A 23624-nucleotide genomic window follows, 5' to 3' on the forward strand; every position below is an offset into this window, starting at 1 on the left:
TGTAGTCTTTCTGCTCAACGCCCTGCAGTTGGTTTCTATAGGAATCAGCCTCGTCGTAAAACTACACTTCCCAAAGTATTCACATACAACATCCGCCTCTCCCCAAGCGTGGCGTCCGCACACGGAAGAACCTTTTGGAGTAGCCTCGTGTTGCGTGCATGTCGGTTGGAAAACGAGCTGCGTCATCTCCATGGCGCCCTTGCCGTGTGGGAGTCTGGGATGTGTATTTCTACAAGATTGGCGCCGGGAGGACAGTACAGAGTCCATATTAGAACCTCATGGTTTTGTCGATTCGATTCATTTCCATTGTTATTTTTTAACGTCAAACCTACACTACTGTGCAAATGTTTTAGGCAGGTGTGAAAAAAATCCTGTAAAGTAAGAATGCTTGAGGTTGCTGAAGTTTACTGTCAAAAGTCATACACCATGGCAAGACTGAGCACAGCAACAAGGTAGTTACACCGCATCAGCAAGGTCTCTCCCAGGCAGAAATTTCAAGGCAGACAGGGGTTTCCAGATGTGCTGTCCAAGCTCTTGAAGAAGCACAAAGAAACGGGCAACGTTGAGGACCGTACGCAGTGGTCGGCCAAGGAAACTTACTGCAGCAGATGAAAGACACATCATGCTTACTTCCCTTCCCAATCGGAATATGTTCAGCAGTGCCATCCACTCAGGATTGGCAGAAAACAGTGGGACCCTGGTACACCCATCTACTGTCTGGAGAAATCTGGTCAGAAGTGGCCTTCATGGAAGACTTGCGTCCAAAAAGCCATACCTCCAACGTGGCAACAATGCCAAGAGACTCAACTATGCATGAATGTGAATGTGAAATATTTGGCTGTAGCAGAAGGCAGTTTGTTAATTGAAGGGCTGGAGAGCGGTACCTGAATTAGTGTCTGCAGGTTTGGGGCTGCATTTCTGCAAATGGAGATTTGGTCAGAATGAATGGTCTCCTCAATACTAAGAAGTACAGGTAGATACTTATCCATCATGCAATACTATTAGGGAGGCAACTGATTGGCCCCAAATTTATTCTGCAGCATGACAACAACCCCAAACATATAGCTAAAGTCATTAAGAACTATCTTCAGTGTAAAGAAGAACAAGCAGTGCTGGAAGTGATGGTATGGCCCCCACAGAGCCCTGATCTCAACATCATCGAGTCTGTCTGGGATTACATGAAGAGAGAGAAGCAACTGGGGCTGCCTAAATCCACAGAAGAACTGTGGTTAGTTCTCCAAGATGTTTGGGCCAACCTACCTGCCGAGTTCCTTCAAAAACTGTGTGCAAGTGTACCTAGAAGAATTTATGCTGTTTTGAAGGCAAAGGGTGGTCACACCAAATATTGATTTGATGTAGATTTTTCTTCTGTTATCTCACTTTGCAGTTAGTTAATTGATAAATATAATCTATTAACAGGTCTATTTTTGAAAGCACTTACTTTACAGCATTTTTTCACACCTGCCTAAAACTTTTGCACAGTACTGTATGTAAACAAGTATTTAATAATTACCAACAATACAATAATATATAATATAAAGTATTCCTTTTGTTCTTGTTTCCTTTTAAATATTTGATTAATTCATGCCCAGTTTCTAATGTGTTAGAAGCCAAATGAAACAGATATTCAGATATGTAACAATTTGGCAGTCATTGCCTCAATTGGCTGATATTTACATATTAAAGGAGTTATGATTTTCTTGGTGTCAGTTTCTGCATGACAATCACAATACAGAAAACAATTATGTCAAAGTTGTGGCCTTGGACCGGCTTGTACGACCCCCCCCTTTAAAAAAAAGAATTAATGAACAAGATGGTGATGTAGTATTGACAGTGACAGGGGCTGAGGTGGTGTGTTGCACATAGAGCTGCATGAGTGTCCACTACCACACCCAGGAATTGTCATTCATCCATCTGTTATGTATAGCTACAAATAATATATACATTACAAATATGATAACTATCGAGTCATTTTTTTTAACGTTTTTTTATTACTCCATACAAAAATCATTTTGCTTGAAAAATATATTATAAAAAAAAAAATCACAAGACAAAAAGACAAGACCCAACAAATAAACAAAATTGATTTGTTCTGGTGAGAGTCCACCACTCTACAGACCTCATAGACTGGCCAATTTATTAAAAATCCCCCCACTGCCCCAAGACCCCCACCTGCCCACCCACCTTCCCTCCCTCCCACCCACGCTGCCTTCTTTGGAAAACACTTCATTATTCCGCACATGCAAACATCTGACTGGTCACAGGTTGTATGTGGCCGCTGCAAGGACAGAGCTGTGTAAACTCTGGGCTGGCCAGCAGACATGCACAATCACACAGCGAAGCAAACTGACCTGGGATGTTTGCCAATCATATCATCATCATCATCTTCATCACATTTCTTCTCCTTCTGCTGCTGCTGCTTGTTGCTCAGTGTTCTTCATATGTTCTATAATGTGTTCTCTATTTGATGTCTGTGTGTTTCATGGCATGTTCTTTGGATGTATGTTGTACTGTACGTTATTTGTGTATGTTGTGTGTTATACTTCACGTGGTTTGTATTTTCTTCTGCGCGTTGTCTGTCTGTGGAACTGCGTGTTGTTCATATGTTGTACTGTGTTGCCTGTGTGTCCCTGCTCAGGTGCGTACTGCATCGGGTTTTAAGAAGAGACGGCTGTGCCAGTAGTCCGGGTTGTCGAAGGAGCAGTCGCCCCCACGTTCGACCCCCCCACCAGCCCGTACCTTCACAAACCCACCCCCTATGCCCCCCCTGCCACCCCTCCATCCCTCCTCCTCCTCCTCCTCCTCCTCTTCCTCCTCCAGGAGATTCTGGTACTCTACAGGCCCCCCGCCCCCAGGCGCAACGACCAAAGCGTCCATCTCTTCATACTCATACAGATCGCCAACCTGCTTCCCGCCACTCGAACCCGGGGACCTGCCCCCCTGCCCTCTCACTCCCTGCAGAGACTTTCTCAGCTTGGGCTGCTTGTTCATGTACTGGTAATCATCCTCCCTACCCCCATCCCCATTCCCTTCCCCCACCTCCTCCTCCCCCTCCTCTCCCTTTCCTTCTTCCTCTCCTGCTTGGTCCTTCTCCTTCTTTCCCTCCTCCTCCCCAGTCCCAGTCACTGCAGTTTTCTCCTCCCTCCTCCTAGTGGCGCTGACAGGATTGCTGTGGCGCAGACTCGCACTGCGGATGTCCATGTATTCGTACTCCACCTCCTCTTGCTGCTGCTGTTCCTCTCTGTCGCCCTCATGTGGCACGTTGTCGCCAGTGCGTCCCAGAGAGCGCCTCCTTTTCCAGACTCCTTCGTCCTGTACTGGCAGCTGTGCATCACTGCAGCTAGGGCCAGAGGAGACCATCTGCTCCGTGGACTCGCTGTCAGCCCCTACTGCCCTCTCCATGACACTGTAGTCTGGGGAGTGTGGGGGTTTCGGTGTCTCCCTGGCGTCCTCTGCTGGTGGCAAAGTGGAATTACAGCCTACTGGGGACGGGCACATGGGTGAGGCAGGGTGCAGCTGCTTTCTGGTCGTCCTCAATTCTAAACACTCCTGTGATGGCTCGGAGGTACTGCGCCTGATAGACAAGGGCAGCAGGCGGGTCTGTTTGTTCATGTACTCATACTCCTCACTGTCGGGGTCCCCACTCGACAGGGGGCCGCGGGAACCCCAGCCTCGGGAGAGGGGGCCATTATGGGATAGAGAGAATGAGAGCTGGCAGCCTACAGATGAGAGGACAGAAAAAAGAGGCAGGGGGGTAGTGAGTTTAGTTTGTGGTGTCATCACACAGTCAGACACAAAAGCAGACACACACTCTCTCACACACTACCAGGTCACCTTTCTCGAGGGGGTCAGCAGCCCCAGGAAGGACATATCCATCGTCGGGGTCATCGTCCTCGCTGCCTGCCCCTACTCCACCGAGGGGCTCAGCGGGTGTGGTCAGGCTGAGGCGCTGGGAGTGGTAGGCGCTGTCGTCCCGGCGCCGCCCCCTGCGCAGGCTGCCAGTCAACGACAGGCCTTCTCCCAGTTCCAGGTCCAGCCCGGTACCCCGCCCCTCCGAGCACTCTGACACCGTCCGCGCCGAGTTCAGCCGGGAGCGGGAGGGCCACAGCTGCTGGGGGGATAAAGATCTTTAGTATCTATCAGGATCTCCACAGCTTTGATTGAAGAGTTGATTCAATCAGTGCTGCCCTGTAAGAATAACTATCATACTGTTCTGGAGAGGGGAGAAGGAGGAGGAGGAGGAGAAGGAGACACTCTTTCACAAGTAAGTGCAGTAATATTTCATTGTATACAGTGTAGGGGGGCCTAACCTGCCGAGGGGGGTCTCCCAGGCCAGGGGTCATGGGCAGGTACCCAGCTGTTCCGGACTGTACCATTCCACTCTGAGAGAGAGAGAGAGGGGGGGGGGGGGGGGATTCATTAGTGGGGAGTTAGTGTTTCAGTGTGTCCGTGAGACGGTGTGTCAGTGTGACAATGCTTACCCGGTGGGAGTCTGTCCTGATGCGGCTGTGGGAGCGGGGCGGTGACAGGTACATACTGCCTGCGCCCAGGTCGTCCTCCAGACCCTCATCTGCTGGGTCCTCTATCTCTGCCCCCATGTCTTCCAACTCCACCCCCTTCTGCAGTGGCTCATCTGGGGGGGGGGCCTCGAGGCTGCTATCTGCCTGATGGGCATATGGGGGGGGGGGGGGTGTCAGTAAGTTCTGCTGTATTCATTCAAAGATTTTTCCCTTTCTCTCGCTTTATTTCTCTCTCTCACCTTGATGACGAGGTAGCGGGGCGGGTCCCTGGCCATCCGTGTGAATTCATTGGCCAGCTCTTTGAACGTGGGCCGGACATTCTCATCAATCATCCAGCCTGCCAATGGGAGGAGCGTTAATTGTTTATACTCTATGTGTGCATCTCAGTGTCCATATGAATATGTGTGTATACTCAGTGTGTGTATACCGTGTGTGTATATCTCGGTGTGTATGCGAGACTCACATTTGACCATGACCATGTACACATCGATGGTGCAGATGTGTGGCTGTGCAAGCCGCTCGCCCTTCTCCAGCAGGTCTGGCACTTCCTGTGGTCGCATGGCAGTGTAGGGCTCCGCCCCAAATGACATCATCTCCCACACCGTGACACCTACAGAACGACACACACACATACACCCCCACACATTAACACACACACTTTAATCAGACAGGGTGAACTACAGTTGTTTAATACACACTCATTACTATATACTCTCTCACACTCCGCTATCTCACCATAGCTCCAGACGTCGCTCTGGTGGGTATATCTGCGGAATAGGATGCTCTCCAGCGCCATCCACTTAATGGGCGTCTGAGAGAGAGGGACAGGGAAAAGGTTCACAGTGGGGAAGTGTGTGCAGTGCAGTGTGTGCAGTGTTGTGTGGATCAGTGTGTTCAGTGTGGATCAGTGTGTGCAGTGCGTACCTTGACCTCATTATAGCAGTATTTCTTGTCGTCGGGGTAGAGCAGGTCTGCGATGCCATAGTCGGCGATCTGCACAATGTAATCTGTCTTCAGTAACACATTGCGTGCAGCGAGGTTCCTGTGGACCATTCGGTGCTCCTCCAGGTAGTACATCCCCTTAAACAGAAAGAGGGGGAGTCACTGACTGGACTGGACTGGACTGGACTGGACTGCTGCGGAGACATTGACTGGACCTGACTGGACTGCTGTTGAGGCCTTGTTCTGGTTCTCTGAGCTGAGCTGGGCTGGGCTGGGTCCTGTTTCTCACCTTGGCAATCTGCACACACCAGTTGAGCAGCCTCTGGGGGTCCAGGGTGTCCCTGCGCCGCCTGATGTGCTCCAGCAAGGACCCCTGCAGGTTAAGCTGGGACACTAATTGCAGACTGGCACCCGGGCAGATACCTAAGAGCCGCACAATGTAAGGGTGGTCCAGACTGCCTATTGCCAGCATGTGCTGCACACAGAGGAGAGAGGGAGAGAAAGGGAATTAAGTTGAATTTGATGAAGTATGGCCTTTTGCCTTGTACTGTGGAGGCAATACTGTGTGTGAAACAGTGCTAGGGAGTTGTGTTGTACCAAACAAAGCAGTGAGTATCAGTGTGGCAGTGCAGCCATGTTTATAGCACTGTGTTCGTGTCTCAGTGCATCAGTGTGTGTGTCTGTATACCAGAGGGTTTGTGTATCAGTGTGTGTTGGTGAGCCAGTGTGTCAGTGAGCAAGTGTGTCAGTGAGCAGGTGCAGAGACTCACATCTGTGATTTCAGTGAAGGACTGTCGGCCGGTGCGGTCCTGGATGGTCTTTATGGCCACTGGGATCTTTACTGAGTCTCCCTGTGGCATCCACACCCCCTGAGAGAGTGGTGCAGGTTATACATACTGAAAAACTCTCAGAGACACAGGCAGGCGTGTAAGAAGCAAACTGAGAGATGAGGGGGTACCTTATGCACGGTGCCGAAGATTCCGGACCCCAGCAGCTTGATCTTGCGCAACTCTGGAGCTGACAGGATCCGTGCCTTCAGCCCCTTCTCACCCACATCCAGAGGGTCAAAACTCTGAGAGAGGGAGGGATTGATTTAATAAAGCATGATTAAATGCCTGTCTCCCTGTCTCTGTCTCTCTGTCTCACCTCTCCGCTCTGCAGGTATCTCCTCATGGCTCTCTTCTGACGGATGGCCCGGCCCCTGCGGTACAGCAGTGCCACAGCGAAGCAGCCGCACAGCAGCAGCAAGCCCACCAGCACCCCCAGCACCAGGCCTGTGGTCAGGAGACTGCAGGGAGATTGAGAGATGGAGGGGGAGAGAGGGACACTGAACAACCTACACAACAGAACTGGGAATATAGAGGAAAGGCTCTGTGAAGAAATTAGAGGAACATTGTTGTTTGGGAATGCGGAGGAATGGCTCTGGGCAGGTATAAGGAGTGCTATAACCCTGGAATGCTAGAGGGTGATGGTGAGAAGGCAGAGGAATGGCAATGGGAGCAGTGAGGCCTGGGCTGGCAGTACTGTGGTGGAAGTGGTGACAGGCAGTGGACACCAGTGGCCAGCAACTCACCTGGATACAGAACGGTCCATCCCCAGACAGTCACTGAGCTCAGGGCCAGTACACCTGCAACACAACAACACACACTATAACACAACCAACACTGCAATAACACACACTGTAACAACAAACTGTAATACAACACAACACTCCAATAACACACACAGTAACACAACATACACTGTAACACAAAAGCCAACAATGCAATAACACACACTGTAGTAACACACCAACACGCTACTGTAACAACAACACACAGTAATAACAACAAACACTGCAATACCACACACACTGTAACTAAACACACCGTAACACACAACATTTGAAAACACACTATAACACGCTGACCCTGACCCCCCCCTCACCCCTGGGTGCAGTTGGTGTGGCAGGGCTCACAGCGCTCATTCGAGTCTGAGTATTTATAGATCAGGCCCTTGGCACCCATCACCCCTTTGGGGCAGGAGGGCACACAGTGGGGACCGTCCTTCTTCTGTGCACACACTTCACATTCGTCTGCTCCCTGAGAGAGAGAGGGGGGGGGAGGTGGAGGGAGGAGGAGAGAGTGAGAGGAAGTGGGCAGTCAGTCACAAAATCTAATGTTCGGGTTGGAATCACAGTGAGAGGCAGCAATACTGAGTGCAAGGAACTGACAGACGGGGTGGAGGGATGGAGGGAGCGATGCTGAGGTACAGAGGTAAAGGGGGACAGAGCGAGGGGCGGCGTGGGGAGGATTTACCGGGCCATGGCAGCTGGGCTGGCCCTCCAGGATCCGGCACTCCGGGTGGCAAGGGGTACACTCCCCCGACTGAGAGGCAAATTCCCGCGGAGAGCTGGGGAGAGAGGGAGAGAGACACATTCTCAGACAGACACTCAGACATACATGCGCTGTCAAATACTCAGACAGACAGACAGACAGACAGACTCAGTCACACAGTCACTGCATGTCAGCTGTACCCAGTGATGAAGTTGCAGTGAGCGAAGCAGGTTCCGTCTCGGCTGTAGTTACGGCAGGACAGACACTGACTGGGCCCGGGCCCCCAGCAGCCAGCGTCCGAGCACAGAGCATCACACAGCCGCCCCTCCCTCTCTGAGGCACGGGGAGAGGGGGAGAGAGAGAGAGAGAGAGAGTCTTTAGTGCACTGTGGTACAGTCAGTGTATCAATATGTCAGTCAGTCTATATCTGTTCAGTGTATCAGTGTAGCTCCGCCCCTCGCCCCCTCCAAGACACTCACTACACTTCTTAGGGGGGCAGTTATTCTTGATGTCCTTGATGTCCTGGCGACGCGTGCCCTGGGGGTGGGGCAGCAGGCGGGCCCAGTCCACCGTGTTGTAGTAGCACAGGAGGGGGTTGTCACTGATATACAAGCTGCCATCGCTGATCTGGCGCAGAGAGCGCAGCCCCAGAGACGTCAGGGATGGCTGCTTCATCACCAGCAGAGAGAAACCCCTGGGAGAGAGAGAGAGGGAGGGAGAGGGAGAATCAATCTTAGCTCAAAGAAAAGAAGCAACAACAAATGCTAACAGGCAAACAGTGCTGAGACCCTGCACCCCCACAGCCTGCAGTGCCACCTGTCACCACTAGGAGGGGGAGATCGTTTTCAGTTGTAACTTTGAAAGTAAACCTAAATTGTCAAATTGACCCTGCCTTTCTACTGTGTGAAGGCCAATCAAAATTCGATTTTTTTCCAACTGGTAAAGTGTGTGTGACTGACGTATGAATGGTGCTAGGGAGTTGCATGAATGAAACTTATAGATGGTTTAATATTAATGAGCTACTGGAAGTGAGCTGTGTTCCCCTAAAAACATACTGTTCGATGTTATTCTATGCCGCTATCCCGCATAATCAATGCAACAAATTAGGCTTTTGCCTCCTTGTGGCGCCAGGCCTGCTGCTACCACGCACACACCAACGCAGCGGTAGAGAGGAAGACAGCATACACGCCCACATGCACACTCTCTCACACACTCACACACTCCCATAAATCTCCAGGGTCATTAGCCACTGAAATCCAACTTACCTCCTTGAACTGATTCCTCTGGAGAATGGGACGGAGGAGAATGAAGACAGGTAGGGGAAAGAGAGCGGGAGGGGGGGAGAGGGGAAAGGGGGGAGGAGCGAGGTGGGGGGGGATGATGGGGTGAGTATGAGATGTATAGAAGAGGGAGAGTGATGAAGGGGAGGAGGATGAGAGGAGGTGGGGTGAGTGGGGGGTAAAATGGGGGGAGGGAGATTAAAACATGCATTAGTCACATGCATTAGAGGTTCATTTTACAATGTATAATAGTGAGAGAGAGGGATACAGAAACTGAGTGATTGAAAAGGAGAGGTGTTTAGACGTATGAAAGAATGTAGATGTACAGTGGAGAATGAGAGAAAGCCAGAGATATGACACTACTGTGTATACAACAATTCATATCAATTTTATTTAAATCATTATCTGTTCATTTCTTTACAGTATAATTAATGTATTTATTGTTCCCCATTGGCCCTGTTCCTGAGCACTGGACCCAGGTGACAATGCTTTGGTAACACTAAGGTAACTTAGGCATGTCAAGTAAACCTTTTTTTAATTGAATTTAATTTAATTTGCAGAGACAGGGAGGCAGAGAGAAACAAGGAGAGACAGTCTGTCAGAGTGGCGGTTAGACACTCAATCAGACACACAGGTGGACAGATGGAGGGACGCATGGACGGACAGTGTCTTACTTGTACAGGGAGCGGCCCTGGATGGTGGTGAGGTTGGAGAACACGCTAAGGTCAGACAGCCCCGCCGGCCACGACTGGATACTGAGGTAATCTGACAGACGGAAACACAAGACAGTCAGACAGACAGAGTGACAGAGAGAGGGACAGAGGGAAAGGGAGGGAAAGACATACACTTTGCAAAGACCGACAGACGCACCTGTAATCTCACGCACAGTCTGGAAGACTTTCAGTTTCTCTGGATCCAGAGCGGAGATGTTGTGAAAGGGGTCACTGTGGTGAGAGAGAGAGGAATAGACAGATGAGAAAGAGAGGGACAGAGAGACAGAGGGGAGAGATAGATGTGGGAGAAAGGACAGAGTTATTTATTTATACTGCACAGGGAGAACCGGCTTTCCTGCACAGGGACCTAACTGAGACATGACCTTTCACCCGGTGACCTGCACATGACCTCTGAGTGAAGTACAGAAAGCGGAAAGGAGAAGAAGCTAAATTAAAATAGCCATCCTTATGAAAACTGACTGGAAATCTATTACTTATATAAATACATGTTTTTTTGTTTTTTATTTTATTTATTTATTTAGGTTGACCCATTTAAATGGTTCAAAAACATCGTCTATTCCTGAAGGAGGAGAAGAAGGGGTTCAGGAGGATGATCTTTGATTCTTTACCTCTGCCCCTCCCCCCATGACCTCTGACCCCATGACCTCTCACCCGTTGATGCCTGTGGTGAGGAAGTGGAGACTGCCCTGGATCTTGGTGCAGTTGATGAAGCTGTCAATGTTGGTGGAGTCCACTGTTTGTCTGCTTGGAGACCCAGTGCCCTGACAGGCTGGAGAGAGAGGGGGAGGGATGGAGAGATGGAGGGAGAGGGGGAAGAAGAGAGGGAGAGTGAAAAGGAGGGAAGGAGAGAGAGAAAGGGGAGAGACAAAGTTACTTCAGGATGGGTATTTTGGGGATGTGACAGTATGAAAGTATTCAACAATCTGGGGGAGATTGTTAGGATCTGGGCAGGGTTTTAGGATTTAGGAGGAGGGCTATTGGGTAGTACCTTTGGGGCACAGTCCCTTGCAGGGCTCACACTGCTTGACCCCATTCTTGGTCACCTCGGTCTTGTCAGAGGGGCAGCCGCGCACACAGGAACTCCCATCCACAACATAGTTCACTGAGAGAGAAGAGAGCAAAAGAGATGCACTTAACTGTAATACATATAATAATGAAAGAACAAACTCAAAACAAACAATATGAATCCAGTTGGCATCTCAGTGTGTGGCGCTGTGTCTCAGCCTGAGGGACAGGCACAGAGGACTCTGCACATAGGTACACTGGGGCTACAGTAAATAAGGAGAGGAAGGGAAATGACAAGCAAGACAGAGGCAGGGGGATAGTCATCCACTGAGAGACAGTAGAAGAGAGTCAGACAGAGTGAGAGAGATAGTGGGGGTAGGGTGTGTGGTACTCACGGGGGCACTGGGAGACACAGATGGATCCGTACTGGTACTTGGCGCTGGGGTTGGGCTCCAGCTGAAAAGTCTGCTTGTTGTAGATGAGGGTCTGGGGGCACTGTGGCACACAGGCCCCCGAGTCATTGAAGTGGCTGCAGGCCTGCAGGCACACACAAGATCAGTACACTGCACACTGCACACAACACACTGCACAACACCACTGCACACAACACACTACACAACACCACTGCAAATGGCACAACAACACTGCACACGGTGCACTGCACATGGCACAACAACACTGCATACTGCTCAACACCACTTCACACTCCACACTGCTCAACACCATTGCACACTGTTCAACACACTGCACACAGCACAATACCATCACACACAGTGCAGTATAGTTATAGTGCAGTACTACAGTACAGTAGATCAGTAGGAGACTCACAAAGCAGTCTGTGTCCTGGGAGCCCGTGCAGCCCCCTGCACATTCGATGTGGCAGCACTCACTGGGGTCTGTGCCAAAACAGCGGCCATTGCACTGAGGGGCACACACCGTCTTCGTCACTGTGGAGAGGGACAAAAAGTGGGGGAAAAAGCAGGGGCATTAGGTAAGAATACATTGTTTTAATCACTTAAAGGGAAAACAGGGGAGCAGAGAGAGAGAGACAGTGAAAGAGACAGGGAGATAGAGACTCTTTTTTTCTTTCTATCTTTAAAATATAATTTATATAATCCTTTTCCATTTTCTGTATTTTAATACATTTTTTAAAGTATTGAATTTTTTATTTATTTATTTCATTTATTTATTTTCCATACATGTATGTAATGTTCAATTACTTTGGCAACACTAATTTGTTTCTCATGCCTTAAATTTAAAATTTACTCACAGATCTGACAGTCCATCTCAGTAGGGCCCCAGCAGTGCTCCCCACATGCCTTATCACAGGACACTGACAGACAGGAAATGCATCATCACCAAACAGGAAGAAGCATATCATCATAGGTAAGCACAAGTCTGGCCCCTCCCACCAACAGCGGCTGCTGTCTGGGCTCAAATGAGTTCCACCATACCAGTATGTCCTGGATTTTATTTTGCTTTTGTCTAATTTGTGTTCAAGGAGAATCTTATTAAGGGGATCTCCGTTTTATTTCATTTTTATTTTGTCTCGCTGTGTGTATAGTGCTAAATTACACTACGAAGGGATATCTCTTGCAGTTTGTTCTTCTAATGTGTTAATCTCTGTGTGATTTTTTGAGGAAAAAAGCTTGTTCTATCCATCTATTTTTATAGTACTGTAATTGTAATCAATACATGTTTAATTTGTCTGTCTGTTGTTTACAGTGATCAATAAAGACAAAATATTTTATTCTGTTTTGTTGGTGTTCAAGTATGTTTCGCAATGATCAGTAAGTGTAAATCCGTAAAAAAAATCTAATGGCATTCTACACTTATATATGCTTGTAGGTAGGCAGCACACTGAATTTCTGCAATATTATTAATAACAGGGACAACAAACACACACACACTCACAGATTGGTCCGTTGTTCTTTATGGTGATGTTAGCGCTGGAGTTTCTGACTATGTCCAGCCAGTTCACCTTCTGGGGGTAACTCAGGAATGTGTTATTCATGATCAAGATCCCTCCCTTCATGATCTCTGTTGGACAGACAGACAAACGTACAAATCAGACACGCAGACACTCCGAAATTCATTCAGACTCTCTCCGACAGATAAGATACATGTCCAGATAGACACACAGGCAGTCAGACACACAGACAACTGACTGCCAGACAAATGTAGTGAAAGACAGACAGACTGACAGGCATAAGAGAGAGCTACACATAAATACACATATATAGACAGACAGCAATAGATGGACAAACAGACAGACACAAATACAGACAGATACTCAGACAGACAGCCAGGGCCATTACACTCAGACTGCACAGTCACACTGTCTGTTCCTGATCTTTCCTTCTCTGTCCTGAATGTTGGGAATTGTTTTCATGCCTTTCCTGCAGCATCAGTTCCTGGAGATTCCCACACACTGCACCCCTCCTCCCCACTACACACACACCTGTCTGCAGGTAAGGGGTGTGGCCAGGTGTGGGCGTGGGAATGGAAGCTGGAATTTTGTTCGATAACAACTGAGTCACTGAACTGCTCTGCACTGCTGTACACACACACAAAACTGCACTGCTGCACACACACACAGACACACTTCACTGCAATTGAAAAACGACTTGCAATTACAACTACAGTACCGGTGAAAAGTTTTAGAACACCTCCATTTTTGCTAAAGCATAGAACAAATAAACAATTGGAGATACAAAGGAAATCATGGAATTGTTTTGTTAAGCAAAATGTAACCCCTTAAGCTGACCAACCCCTCTGGTACCCTTAAAAGAGCACCAAATCCATGTGTTTCTCTTTAATCCCATGTGTACTCTTCACTGTTGTGCTGTTTGCCAAGTGTTTGATATCTCATGTGAAGCATTCCCTGATGTGAAAAAATTGGTTTTTATACCCCCCCCCCTGCATTTAGCTCCCCCTCTCTGCATTTTGAAATGGGGGGGTGGGGGATACTTGATCTGAGAAGGAATACAAAATCTCAGAAAATATTGACAATTATGACATATTCTGGAACCAGACAGTCTCCTGATCAAAACAAGACCATCCATTTGGTAGAAGCAACACACACCTGTAGAGAGCTCAAAATGTCAAGATGGAAAACTCAGTGTACTAATACACAACGATTTTACATAATTGGATCTGAGCTTCTCTGTGTTTGACAGTACATCATATAATATATGCTGGATTAATCGTTAGGTTGTTCTGAACAAAACAAGCATATTTGCAAAGAAATCCGATCGAAACTGAGTGATCTGTGACCATCTGAATGAGACCCCCCCCCCCGGAGCAGACTGCGCATTTACCCCCTGGGCTCTGAATGATTGCGGGTGACACAGAATAAATCAGATGTGTTTGAGAATGAAACACTTACCTTTGTACCATTTTCAGTTATTTTCAGTGTATTTGACTCTTTTGTTGGTTTGCAGTTTTGCTTTATCACAAGTTTGCTTTATTGTTTTATGCACTTGTTTATTTGAGTTCATATGTTTTGTTAATCACTAAGATTTTAAATTTTTTAAGTGATTTTAAGAATTGATTTAAATTTTTTTTAATCATAAGTATTAAAATGTTTTGATTGTTTTTATTATTGTAATGTAAAATACTCATACCAATAAAACAGTATTTTTTGTTCCATTTCAGGTTATTCACTGTACTTGAACTGCTTAAATTTCAATAAAAACTGGAAAAATGGGGGTGTTCTAAAACTTTTGACTGGTAGTGTGTGTGTGTGTGTAATATTTAATTTAATTATTACACATATTAATGTCTGAATGCATTTCCTTGTTGTTGTCTGTGTTTTGCATAAAACCACCTCGCCTCCCCCATCTCACCTGTCAGGTGTGTGAGCCCCAGGTCCCTCAGCCCGTGCTGCCCATCCTTCTGGTAGTTGAAGAAGATGGTGAGGGCGAACTCGTCATCGTACAGGACGTTGCCCCGGATCACTCGAAGGCGGTCCAGTGGCAGAGACGTGAACTCGTTGACAGCAATCAGGATGTATCCAGTCACCTCCCGGATGGACTGAGAGCGGGCGTGGGATGGGATTGAGAGGGATGGGGGAGAGAAGAGAGGGATGGGAAATAGAGATAAGGGAGAAGGGGTGGTGAGAGGGAAACAAGGGAGGGATGAAGGAAGAGGTGGAAGGGAGAGTGAGTGTGTTAAGGAAGATCTGAAACAGTATTAGACGTTCCAGTGTGTTTTTTCCAGTCTTACTGCACTGTTAATGCGGTTTCAGTATTATACCGCACAGTGATTGGACTGTGTTTGGACTGCACTGCACTACGATGTGATTGGACAGTACTCCAGCTGTATTTTTATACTGCACTGTGATTAGACTGCGCTGTGGCTAGATTGTGCTGTGATTGTGACGTGCTTCGGCTCGCTGGTGCCCCCTACCCGGAGAAAGCTGAAATTGCGGTTGTGGTCCATGCTGGTGATCTCCAGGTTGCCCATGACGATCTCACAGCCTGTGTACAGGGCCCTCATGGTGTCATAGTGACGCTCAGGGCCCCCAGATGTACTCAGGGAATTCTGGGTACCGGAGCACACCGATACTGGGGAAGGGGTAGGGAAGACAAGAATGGGGGTAAGAGAAAGCAAGGATGGGACAGAGGGAGGATGAGGAGGATAGAAGAGGAGGGTGGAGGGAGAGCAAGGAGGGAGTGAGAGAGGGACAGAAGGGGAGGGAGTTGGACAGAGTGCAGGGAGAGTGAATGAGTGGTGAGGGAGAGAGAGGGGAGAGAGAAAAAGGAGGGGGATAGAGGGAGAGGAGGAGTGAGAAAAAAAAAAATTAATCAAAGTATTTTGTCGATCAAATTGTTGGGTACTGTAGAGTCAAACTATAGTAAATATCCCAACATGCACACTGTTTTGACCAGTATTGAGTATCTGAACCAGCAAGTACTGAGAAAATACAAACCCAGGAAAACTAATAATTGTGTGTCATTTGTGTGTCATATATGTGTGTGTGTGTGTGTGTGTGTGTGTGTGTGTGTGTGTGTCTCTATGTGCCAATTCCAGCCACTGGGCAGGTTAGTGTGATGTGAGACTAACAGGATTAGGCTGTACTGGACACCACCAAGACAAGAGTTCTGACACTAAAAGGCCAAGGTCAGTGGGCCAATGTGACCCCAGCTGTCGGCACCAAGCTCCTGCCGCTGAACCAACGCTGAGCCAACAGACTCATTATGAAAGCAGGAGCAGTAGGGGGCGATATCTGGATGGGAATAGAGCTGGGCTTTGTGCTGCCGGGCAGGCAGGGAGTTCATGGGGGCGAGTGGCCTGTGAAAGGCACAGTGTTTCAGGGCTGTAATCTCGGGCTGCCCACCACCCCAGGGCCCCCGCCTGCCTCTCTCACACACAGTGAACAATGGACAGAGTGTCAAACTTGGGAACTGCACCCCCCCCCCCAAAGACTGAGACACAGAGACAGACACATTGAGACACAGAGAAACACACACACACTGAGGCAAGGAGACACACACACACTGAGACACAGAGGCACACAGAAACATTCACATTCTGCCACACTCTCACACTCTTACTAACGCACATAATCACACACACACACACACACACACACATACACACACAGTGTGAGTGTGTCTGGGAACCTGATTTCTCAACACTGATTAAACAGGTGACAGTCTGAAGTCACACAGCACAGCCCTGCCCTGCTGTGTCAATAACACACACACAAATTGGTGTGTGTGTGTTTGTGTGTGTGTGTGTGTGTGCATGCCAGTATGTGTATGTGTGTGTGTGTGTCAGTGTGTGTGTGAGTGTGTGTGTATGCATGAGTGGCAAAGCAGTTGTAGTATTCATTCATCCGTTTCCACGGTTTCCTAACTGAAGAAAAAAAAAAAAGAAAAAAAAAAAAAGTGCGCGGAGCAATCGAAACAGCCTGGAGAGTAAACAGAAACCTGGCAGCCACGCCAGGAGATTACTGCACTGCATACCACACTGACACACACACACACACACTTACATACACTGACACACACACACACACACACTTACATGCCCTGACAAACACACACACACACATATACACGCACAGACACACATAGACACAAAGACACCAGCAAGTGCTGTGAAGACAATAGTGCAGTATAGTGGCCCAGACTAGAGCCAGCACTGTGTGGCCTATAGTATAGTATACTGTAGTATAGTGTAGTATAGAGCCCAGACTGGAGCCAGCACTGTGTGGCCTATATTTGCCCCGTCTAATTTCCTTGTTTTTACAGGGAGGGTAAAAAGGAAGGGTGGGGGAATTATGGTTGTTGTGATGAACAAAGTTCCAAGGGCGAGAACCCAGTCCAGGGTACAAAGTTTGACAGGATTGGGGCTATTAAGCCATTTATTATTCCTGTAAAGTCGTTGGTTTATGAGCAGCAGAGGCCAATGAGTAACCTATTAATACATTCCCATCCTGCAGCACAGGCCTGGGCAGCCAGCGCCAAACCCACCCTCCCTGTCCCTCAGTGTCCCACACAGAGAGCTGCCCGGCACACAGGGAGCACAGACTCCTGGGCCTTGACCTCCTGGGGCCGGTGGGGCCAGTCATGCATTCAATTACTTAATTAGCTGGACTCTTTTGCTGTTGGCCAAGATTTCCTCTTTGTCAGGGAACACTGAAGCAATATCAAACTATATACTCAAACTCACACTCTCACACACACACACACATTTGCACCCTCACAATCACTCATACACTCACAAACAGATACACTCACTCTTATATTCACACACAGACACACAATCATTCACACACAGACGCAAACACTCACACTCTTACACAATCACTCTCTCACACACATACTGACACACTCACAATCACTCAAACACACACATACAGACACACACTTACACAATCACTCTCTCACACACACTGACACACTCACAATCACTCATACACACACAGACACACACTTACACAATCACTCTTACACTCACACACACACAACCATTCACACACAGACACACACACATAGATACATGTTATAGGCTGGTGAATGGGGTATAAATGGAAGTGAATGGGAGGGGGGGGCAGGTAAGCTGCTGTGAGTTCAGGCTCTGCTGCAGTCACCCCCACCCTCTGACTCACAGCCTCCCACGGCTACAGCATCAGTCACTGTGGGCTCTACCTGCCTGACATGCTTCCCGCCCTCGCTCGCTCCCTCTGATAAAATTGAATAGGAATATAGACATGTATACAGATGAATGAAAACATGAAAGAACTGCATGCAAAAAAATCAGGCAGGCAGGGAGAGAGACAGAGAGAGAGAGAGAGAGAGAGAGAGAGAGGGGCGAGAGGAAAAAAACATTCCTGAGCTAATTGGACCGACAGAAAACAGGTCTGACCCATTGAACAGGTTTGACTGTGTGACAAACTCACTCACTCTCACACTCACAGACACACAAACAGACAAGACACTCACACCAACCCACATCCACTCGGCACTGGCAAAAGTCTGGGCCCCTATACTACACACACACACACACACACACACACACTTAAAAGAGACACACACACTCAAACAGAGACACAAACACACACAGGTGCATCCCCACACCCCCCCACCCCACACACACTGTTTCTCCTGCTGTTAGTCCCAGAGATGGGGCCCCTGTGCTCAGCACTGCTCCTGTGTGGCTGGCCCTGGCTGTGGTCAAATCAGGCTGTTTGGGCTCTTTTTGTATTTGTATTGATGGAAGGTGGAAGCATGCATTAAAATGGATCCAGTGTAATGGGGGTAAAGATACAGCACAGCCCAACACAGTACAACACAATATGACACACTACACTGCAGCAATACACACTACTGTACAGCACAACACGATATGGTTCACTACCCTGCAGCACAACAACACAATATGGTCCACAAACTAGACTACAGTACAGCACACAACAACACAATATGGTCCATAAACTAGACTACAGTACAGCACACAACAACACAATATGGTCCATAAACTAGACTACAGTACACTACAACACAACACAATATGGTCCACAAACTAGACTACAGTACAGCACACAACAACACAATATGGTCCATAAACTAGACTACAGTACAGCACACAACAACACAATATGGTCCATAAACTAGACTACAGTACACTACAACACAACACAATATGGTCCATAAACTAGACTACAGTACAGCACACAACAACACAATATGGTCCATAAACTAGACTACAGTACAATACAACACAACACAATATGGTCCATAAACTAGACTACAGTACAGCACACAACAACACAATATGGTCCACAAACTAGACTACAGTACAGCACACAACAACACAATATGGTCCATAAACTAGACTACAGTACAGCACACAACAACACAATATGGTCCATAAACTAGACTACAGTACAGCACACAACAACACAATATGGTCCATAAACTAGACTACAGTACAGCACACAACAACACAATATGGTCCATAAACTAGACTACAGTACAGCACACAACAACACAATATGGTCCATAAACTAGACTACAGTACAGCACACAACAACACAATATGGTCCATAAACTAGACTACAGTACACTACAACACAACACAATATGGTCCATAAACTAGACTACAGTACAGCACACAACACAATATGGTCCACAAACTAGACTACAGTACAGCACACAACAACACAAAATGGTCCATAAACTAGACTACAGTACAGCACACAACAACACAATATGGTCCATAAACTAGACTACAGTACAGCACACAACAACACAATATGGTCCATAAACTAGACTACAGTACAGCACACAACAACACAATATGGTCCATAAACTAGACTACAGTACAGCACACAACAACACAATATGGTCCATAAACTAGACTACAGTACAGCACACAACAACACAATATGGTCCATAAACTAGACTACAGTACAGCACACAACAACACAATATGGTCCATAAACTAGACTACAGTACAGCACACAACAACACAATATGGTCCATAAACTAGACTACAGTACAGCACACAACAACACAATATGGTCCATAAACTAGACTACAGTACAGCACACAACAACACAATATGGTCCATAAACTAGACTACAGTACAGCACACAACAACACAATATGGTCCATAAACTAGACTACAGTACAGCACACAACAACACAATATGGTCCATAAACTAGACTACAGTACAGCACACAACAACACAATATGGTCCATAAACTAGACTACAGTACAGCACACAACAACACAATATGGTCCATAAACTAGACTACAGTACAGCACACAACAACACAATATGGTCCATAAACTAGACTACAGTACACTACAACACAACACAATATGGTCCATAAACTAGACTACAGTACAGCACACAACAACACAATATGGTCCATAAACTAGACTACAGTACAGCACACAACAACACAATATGGTCCATAAACTAGACTACAGTACAGCACACAACAACACAATATGGTCCATAAACTAGACTACAGTACACTACAACACAACACAATATGGTCCATAAACTAGACTACAGTACAGCACACAACACAATATGGTCCACAAACTAGACTACAGTACAGCACACAACAACACAATATGGTCCATAAACTAGACTACAGTACAGCACACAACAACACAATATGGTCCATAAACTAGACTACAGTACAGCACACAACAACACAATATGGTCCATAAACTAGACTACAGTACAGCACACAACAACACAATATGGTCCATAAACTAGACTACAGTACAGCACACAACAACACAATATGGTCCATAAACTAGACTACAGTACAGCACACAACAACACAATATGGTCCATAAACTAGACTACAGTACAGCACACAACAACACAATATGGTCCATAAACTAGACTACAGTACAGCACACAACAACACAATATGGTCCATAAACTAGACTACAGTACAGCACACAACAACACAATATGGTCCATAAACTAGACTACAGTACAGCACACAACAACACAATATGGTCCATAAACTAGACTACAGTACAGCACACAACAACACAATATGGTCCATAAACTAGACTACAGTACAGCACACAACAACACAATATGGTCCATAAACTAGACTACAGTACAGCACACAACAACACAATATGGTCCATAAACTAGACTACAGTACAGCACACAACAACACAATATGGTCCATAAACTAGACTACAGTACAGCACACAACAACACAATATGGTCCATAAACTAGACTACAGTACAGCACACAACAACACAATATGGTCCATAAACTAGACTACAGTACAGCACACAACAACACAATATGGTCCATAAACTAGACTACAGTACAGCACACAACAACACAATATGGTCCATAAACTAGACTACAGTACAGCACACAACAACACAATATGGTCCATAAACTAGACTACAGTACAGCACACAACAACACAATATGGTCCATAAACTAGACTACAGTACAGCACACAACAACACAATATGGTCCATAAACTAGACTACAGTACAGCACACAACAACACAATATGGTCCATAAACTAGACTACAGTACAGCACACAACAACACAATATGGTCCATAAACTAGACTACAGTACACTACAACACAACACAATATGGTCCATAAACTAGACTACAGTACAGCACACAACAACACAATATGGTCCATAAACTAGACTACAGTACAGCACACAACAACACAATATGGTCCATAAACTAGACTACAGTACAGCACACAACAACACAATATGGTCCATAAACTAGACTACAGTACACTACAACACAACACAATATGGTCCATAAACTAGACTACAGTACAGCACACAACACAATATGGTCCACAAACTAGACTACAGTACAGCACACAACAACACAATATGGTCCATAAACTAGACTACAGTACAGCACACAACAACACAATATGGTCCATAAACTAGACTACAGTACAGCACACAACAACACAATATGGTCCATAAACTAGACTACAGTACAGCACACAACAACACAATATGGTCCATAAACTAGACTACAGTACCGCACACAACACATTAAACAGCGCAAATCACAGCACCCTCTCTCTCCTCCACTCTTACCTTCCTGAGACTGAGCGACCGCCTGCTGCCCGCCCCACAGCAGCGCCAGGCACAGGACGAGCACCTGCCGACCGAGAGCCATCCGTCTGCACAGCGCTGGACCGGGCCGGACCGGACCGCAGCGAACAGAGCCGAAGCAAGCCGAACGTTGCCGAGCCGAGCCGCGTCAGGGGATCATGACGGGCCAGGACAGACTGTCTCCGTGTGCGTCTGACTTGTTTTCTTCTTTTTTTTTAAATCCCAGTTATTCCAGTTTATATGCTTGTTAGTTGTAATTTCACTTTTTCCTTCCTCTTACTAGATTTCGATTAATACATTCCCAACCATTCAGTGTTTTCTTTTCTTTTTCTTTTTCTTTCTTTCTTTCTTTCTTTCTTTCCCTCCGTCGCCTGGCTGTAATTTCCCACAAGTCGGTTCCCGAAATGAACCTGCGGGTCCGTCAGAGAAGCGAGAGCACAAGGAAGACTCAACTTTAATCCTGCGGAAAAGGGAGCGACCGATTGAAAGGGAGAGAGAGAGGGAGAGAAGGGGGGCGGAGAGAGGAAGAGAAAATCCCAAACGAATACAAATAAATAAAAATCCACAGGCCAAGAAAAAAGAATCAATGAATCAATAGATAAATCAAACGCATACTGTGGCTGTTTTCGTGTAAATCTGCAGTTGTGAAAGTTGTGAAGTTCTCGCTACGCCTCTTTCGCACTAACTGGGTATAAAAAACATAGCGCGGCTCTGATTGGCCCCGCTGGCCTCTGCGCCATCCAATCACAGAGCTTCTCCAGACAGCACCGAAGCGGGTTACCTTCGCACTTCTGAGCGCCTCTCTCCATCTCTGTCCCAGGACAGGTACACTTCACAGTTCAGACAGGGGCAGGTCTGTCTGTTGGCGGACTGGAAGCACTGGCGTCAGTGTATTACAACAACAACGCCACCACCACAAGCCAGTCACGCTGTAACTACAACTAACAATAGATTTAGAAGTTTCTAGAAACATCATCTGCCTTGTAACATTGTTTTAAAAGCGCATCTGATGAATACAAGTAATTAAATGCATCAGTATATGAACACCTTTGAAAGGACTGTAGTCTTGGTAGCTTTCCTCTGTTAGGAGTTATGAGCCAGTTGCAGGTGCGTGGGTGCGGTTTCAGAAACGGGGGGTCATGCATTTCAAGTGTGTGTGTGTGTGTGTGTGTGTTGGGGGGGTTAGGGTTAGGGTGGGGGGGGGGAGTGGTGCTTCCAGTTGTGGGGGCTGTTGAGCGGGGGGATGTGATTTGTTTTGTCAATATCTCATGATCCATAGCTCTGAGTGGAAAATGGATAGCATTCCTGGAAATGTCATACACAGTTTCCTCTCTGTTCCATAGCAATATTACTTGTAACAGCATCCTGGAAGGAGTAATGAGATCTGAGGGTACTTTGCAACGTAACCAACATGCAGGATCTGGGTCTGAGAAAGTCCAAGATCAGACGTAATGACATATTCTGAAAGATTAACCCTGATTTCTTATTAGTGTTCAATTGTAACTATGGTGCTGACAGCACCCTATCAGTAGTTACTATATGCTGTTCAAAGTTTTGCAGTCATTGGGGTCCCCAAAAGAATATGGATACCCAAGGTAATAGTAACCATTTTCAGATATAGTGCAAAAAGTGTGCACAGGGTCATTTTAATGACTGGAAAACCAATCGCCTTCCAGAAGACACCCTTCGTTTGAGGACAGCGCTCAGTGTTTGAACTTTCT

General features: G+C 46.9%; 1 protein-coding gene across 3 annotated transcripts; it reads right to left on the reverse strand.

Moving 5' to 3' along the window:
• Positions 1–1971: 1971 nt before the first annotated feature.
• Positions 1972–22576, reverse strand: erbb3a (erb-b2 receptor tyrosine kinase 3a). 3 transcript variants are annotated; one of them, XM_066708546.1, is made up of 29 exons: positions 21886–22576; positions 15207–15364; positions 14645–14831; positions 12711–12836; positions 12067–12129; positions 11625–11743; positions 11192–11333; positions 10780–10893; positions 10443–10560; positions 9928–10001; positions 9732–9822; positions 9043–9060; positions 8257–8471; positions 7978–8110; positions 7760–7853; positions 7389–7543; positions 7036–7089; positions 6609–6750; positions 6421–6534; positions 6233–6331; positions 5752–5937; positions 5445–5600; positions 5256–5331; positions 4984–5130; positions 4760–4857; positions 4482–4664; positions 4311–4382; positions 3835–4108; positions 1972–3719 (listed from the first exon to the last, which is right to left on the reverse strand). In XM_066708546.1, the coding sequence occupies exons 1-29, from the start codon at positions 21965–21967 to the stop codon at positions 2635–2637; spliced, it is 4575 nt and encodes a 1524-aa protein (XP_066564643.1). In that variant the 5' UTR covers positions 21968–22576; the 3' UTR covers positions 1972–2634. The 3 variants fall into 3 exon arrangements, with proteins under 3 accessions (XP_066564643.1, XP_066564642.1, XP_066564644.1); XM_066708545.1 differs by having other exon boundaries at positions 3835–4111; XM_066708547.1 differs by lacking the exon at positions 9043–9060 and having other exon boundaries at positions 3835–4111.
• Between the last annotated feature and the right edge of the window lie 1048 nt (positions 22577–23624).

Source organism: Amia ocellicauda, chromosome 7, assembly GCF_036373705.1.
Source record: "Amia ocellicauda isolate fAmiCal2 chromosome 7, fAmiCal2.hap1, whole genome shotgun sequence".
Lineage (NCBI taxonomy): Eukaryota > Metazoa > Chordata > Actinopteri > Amiiformes > Amiidae > Amia > Amia ocellicauda.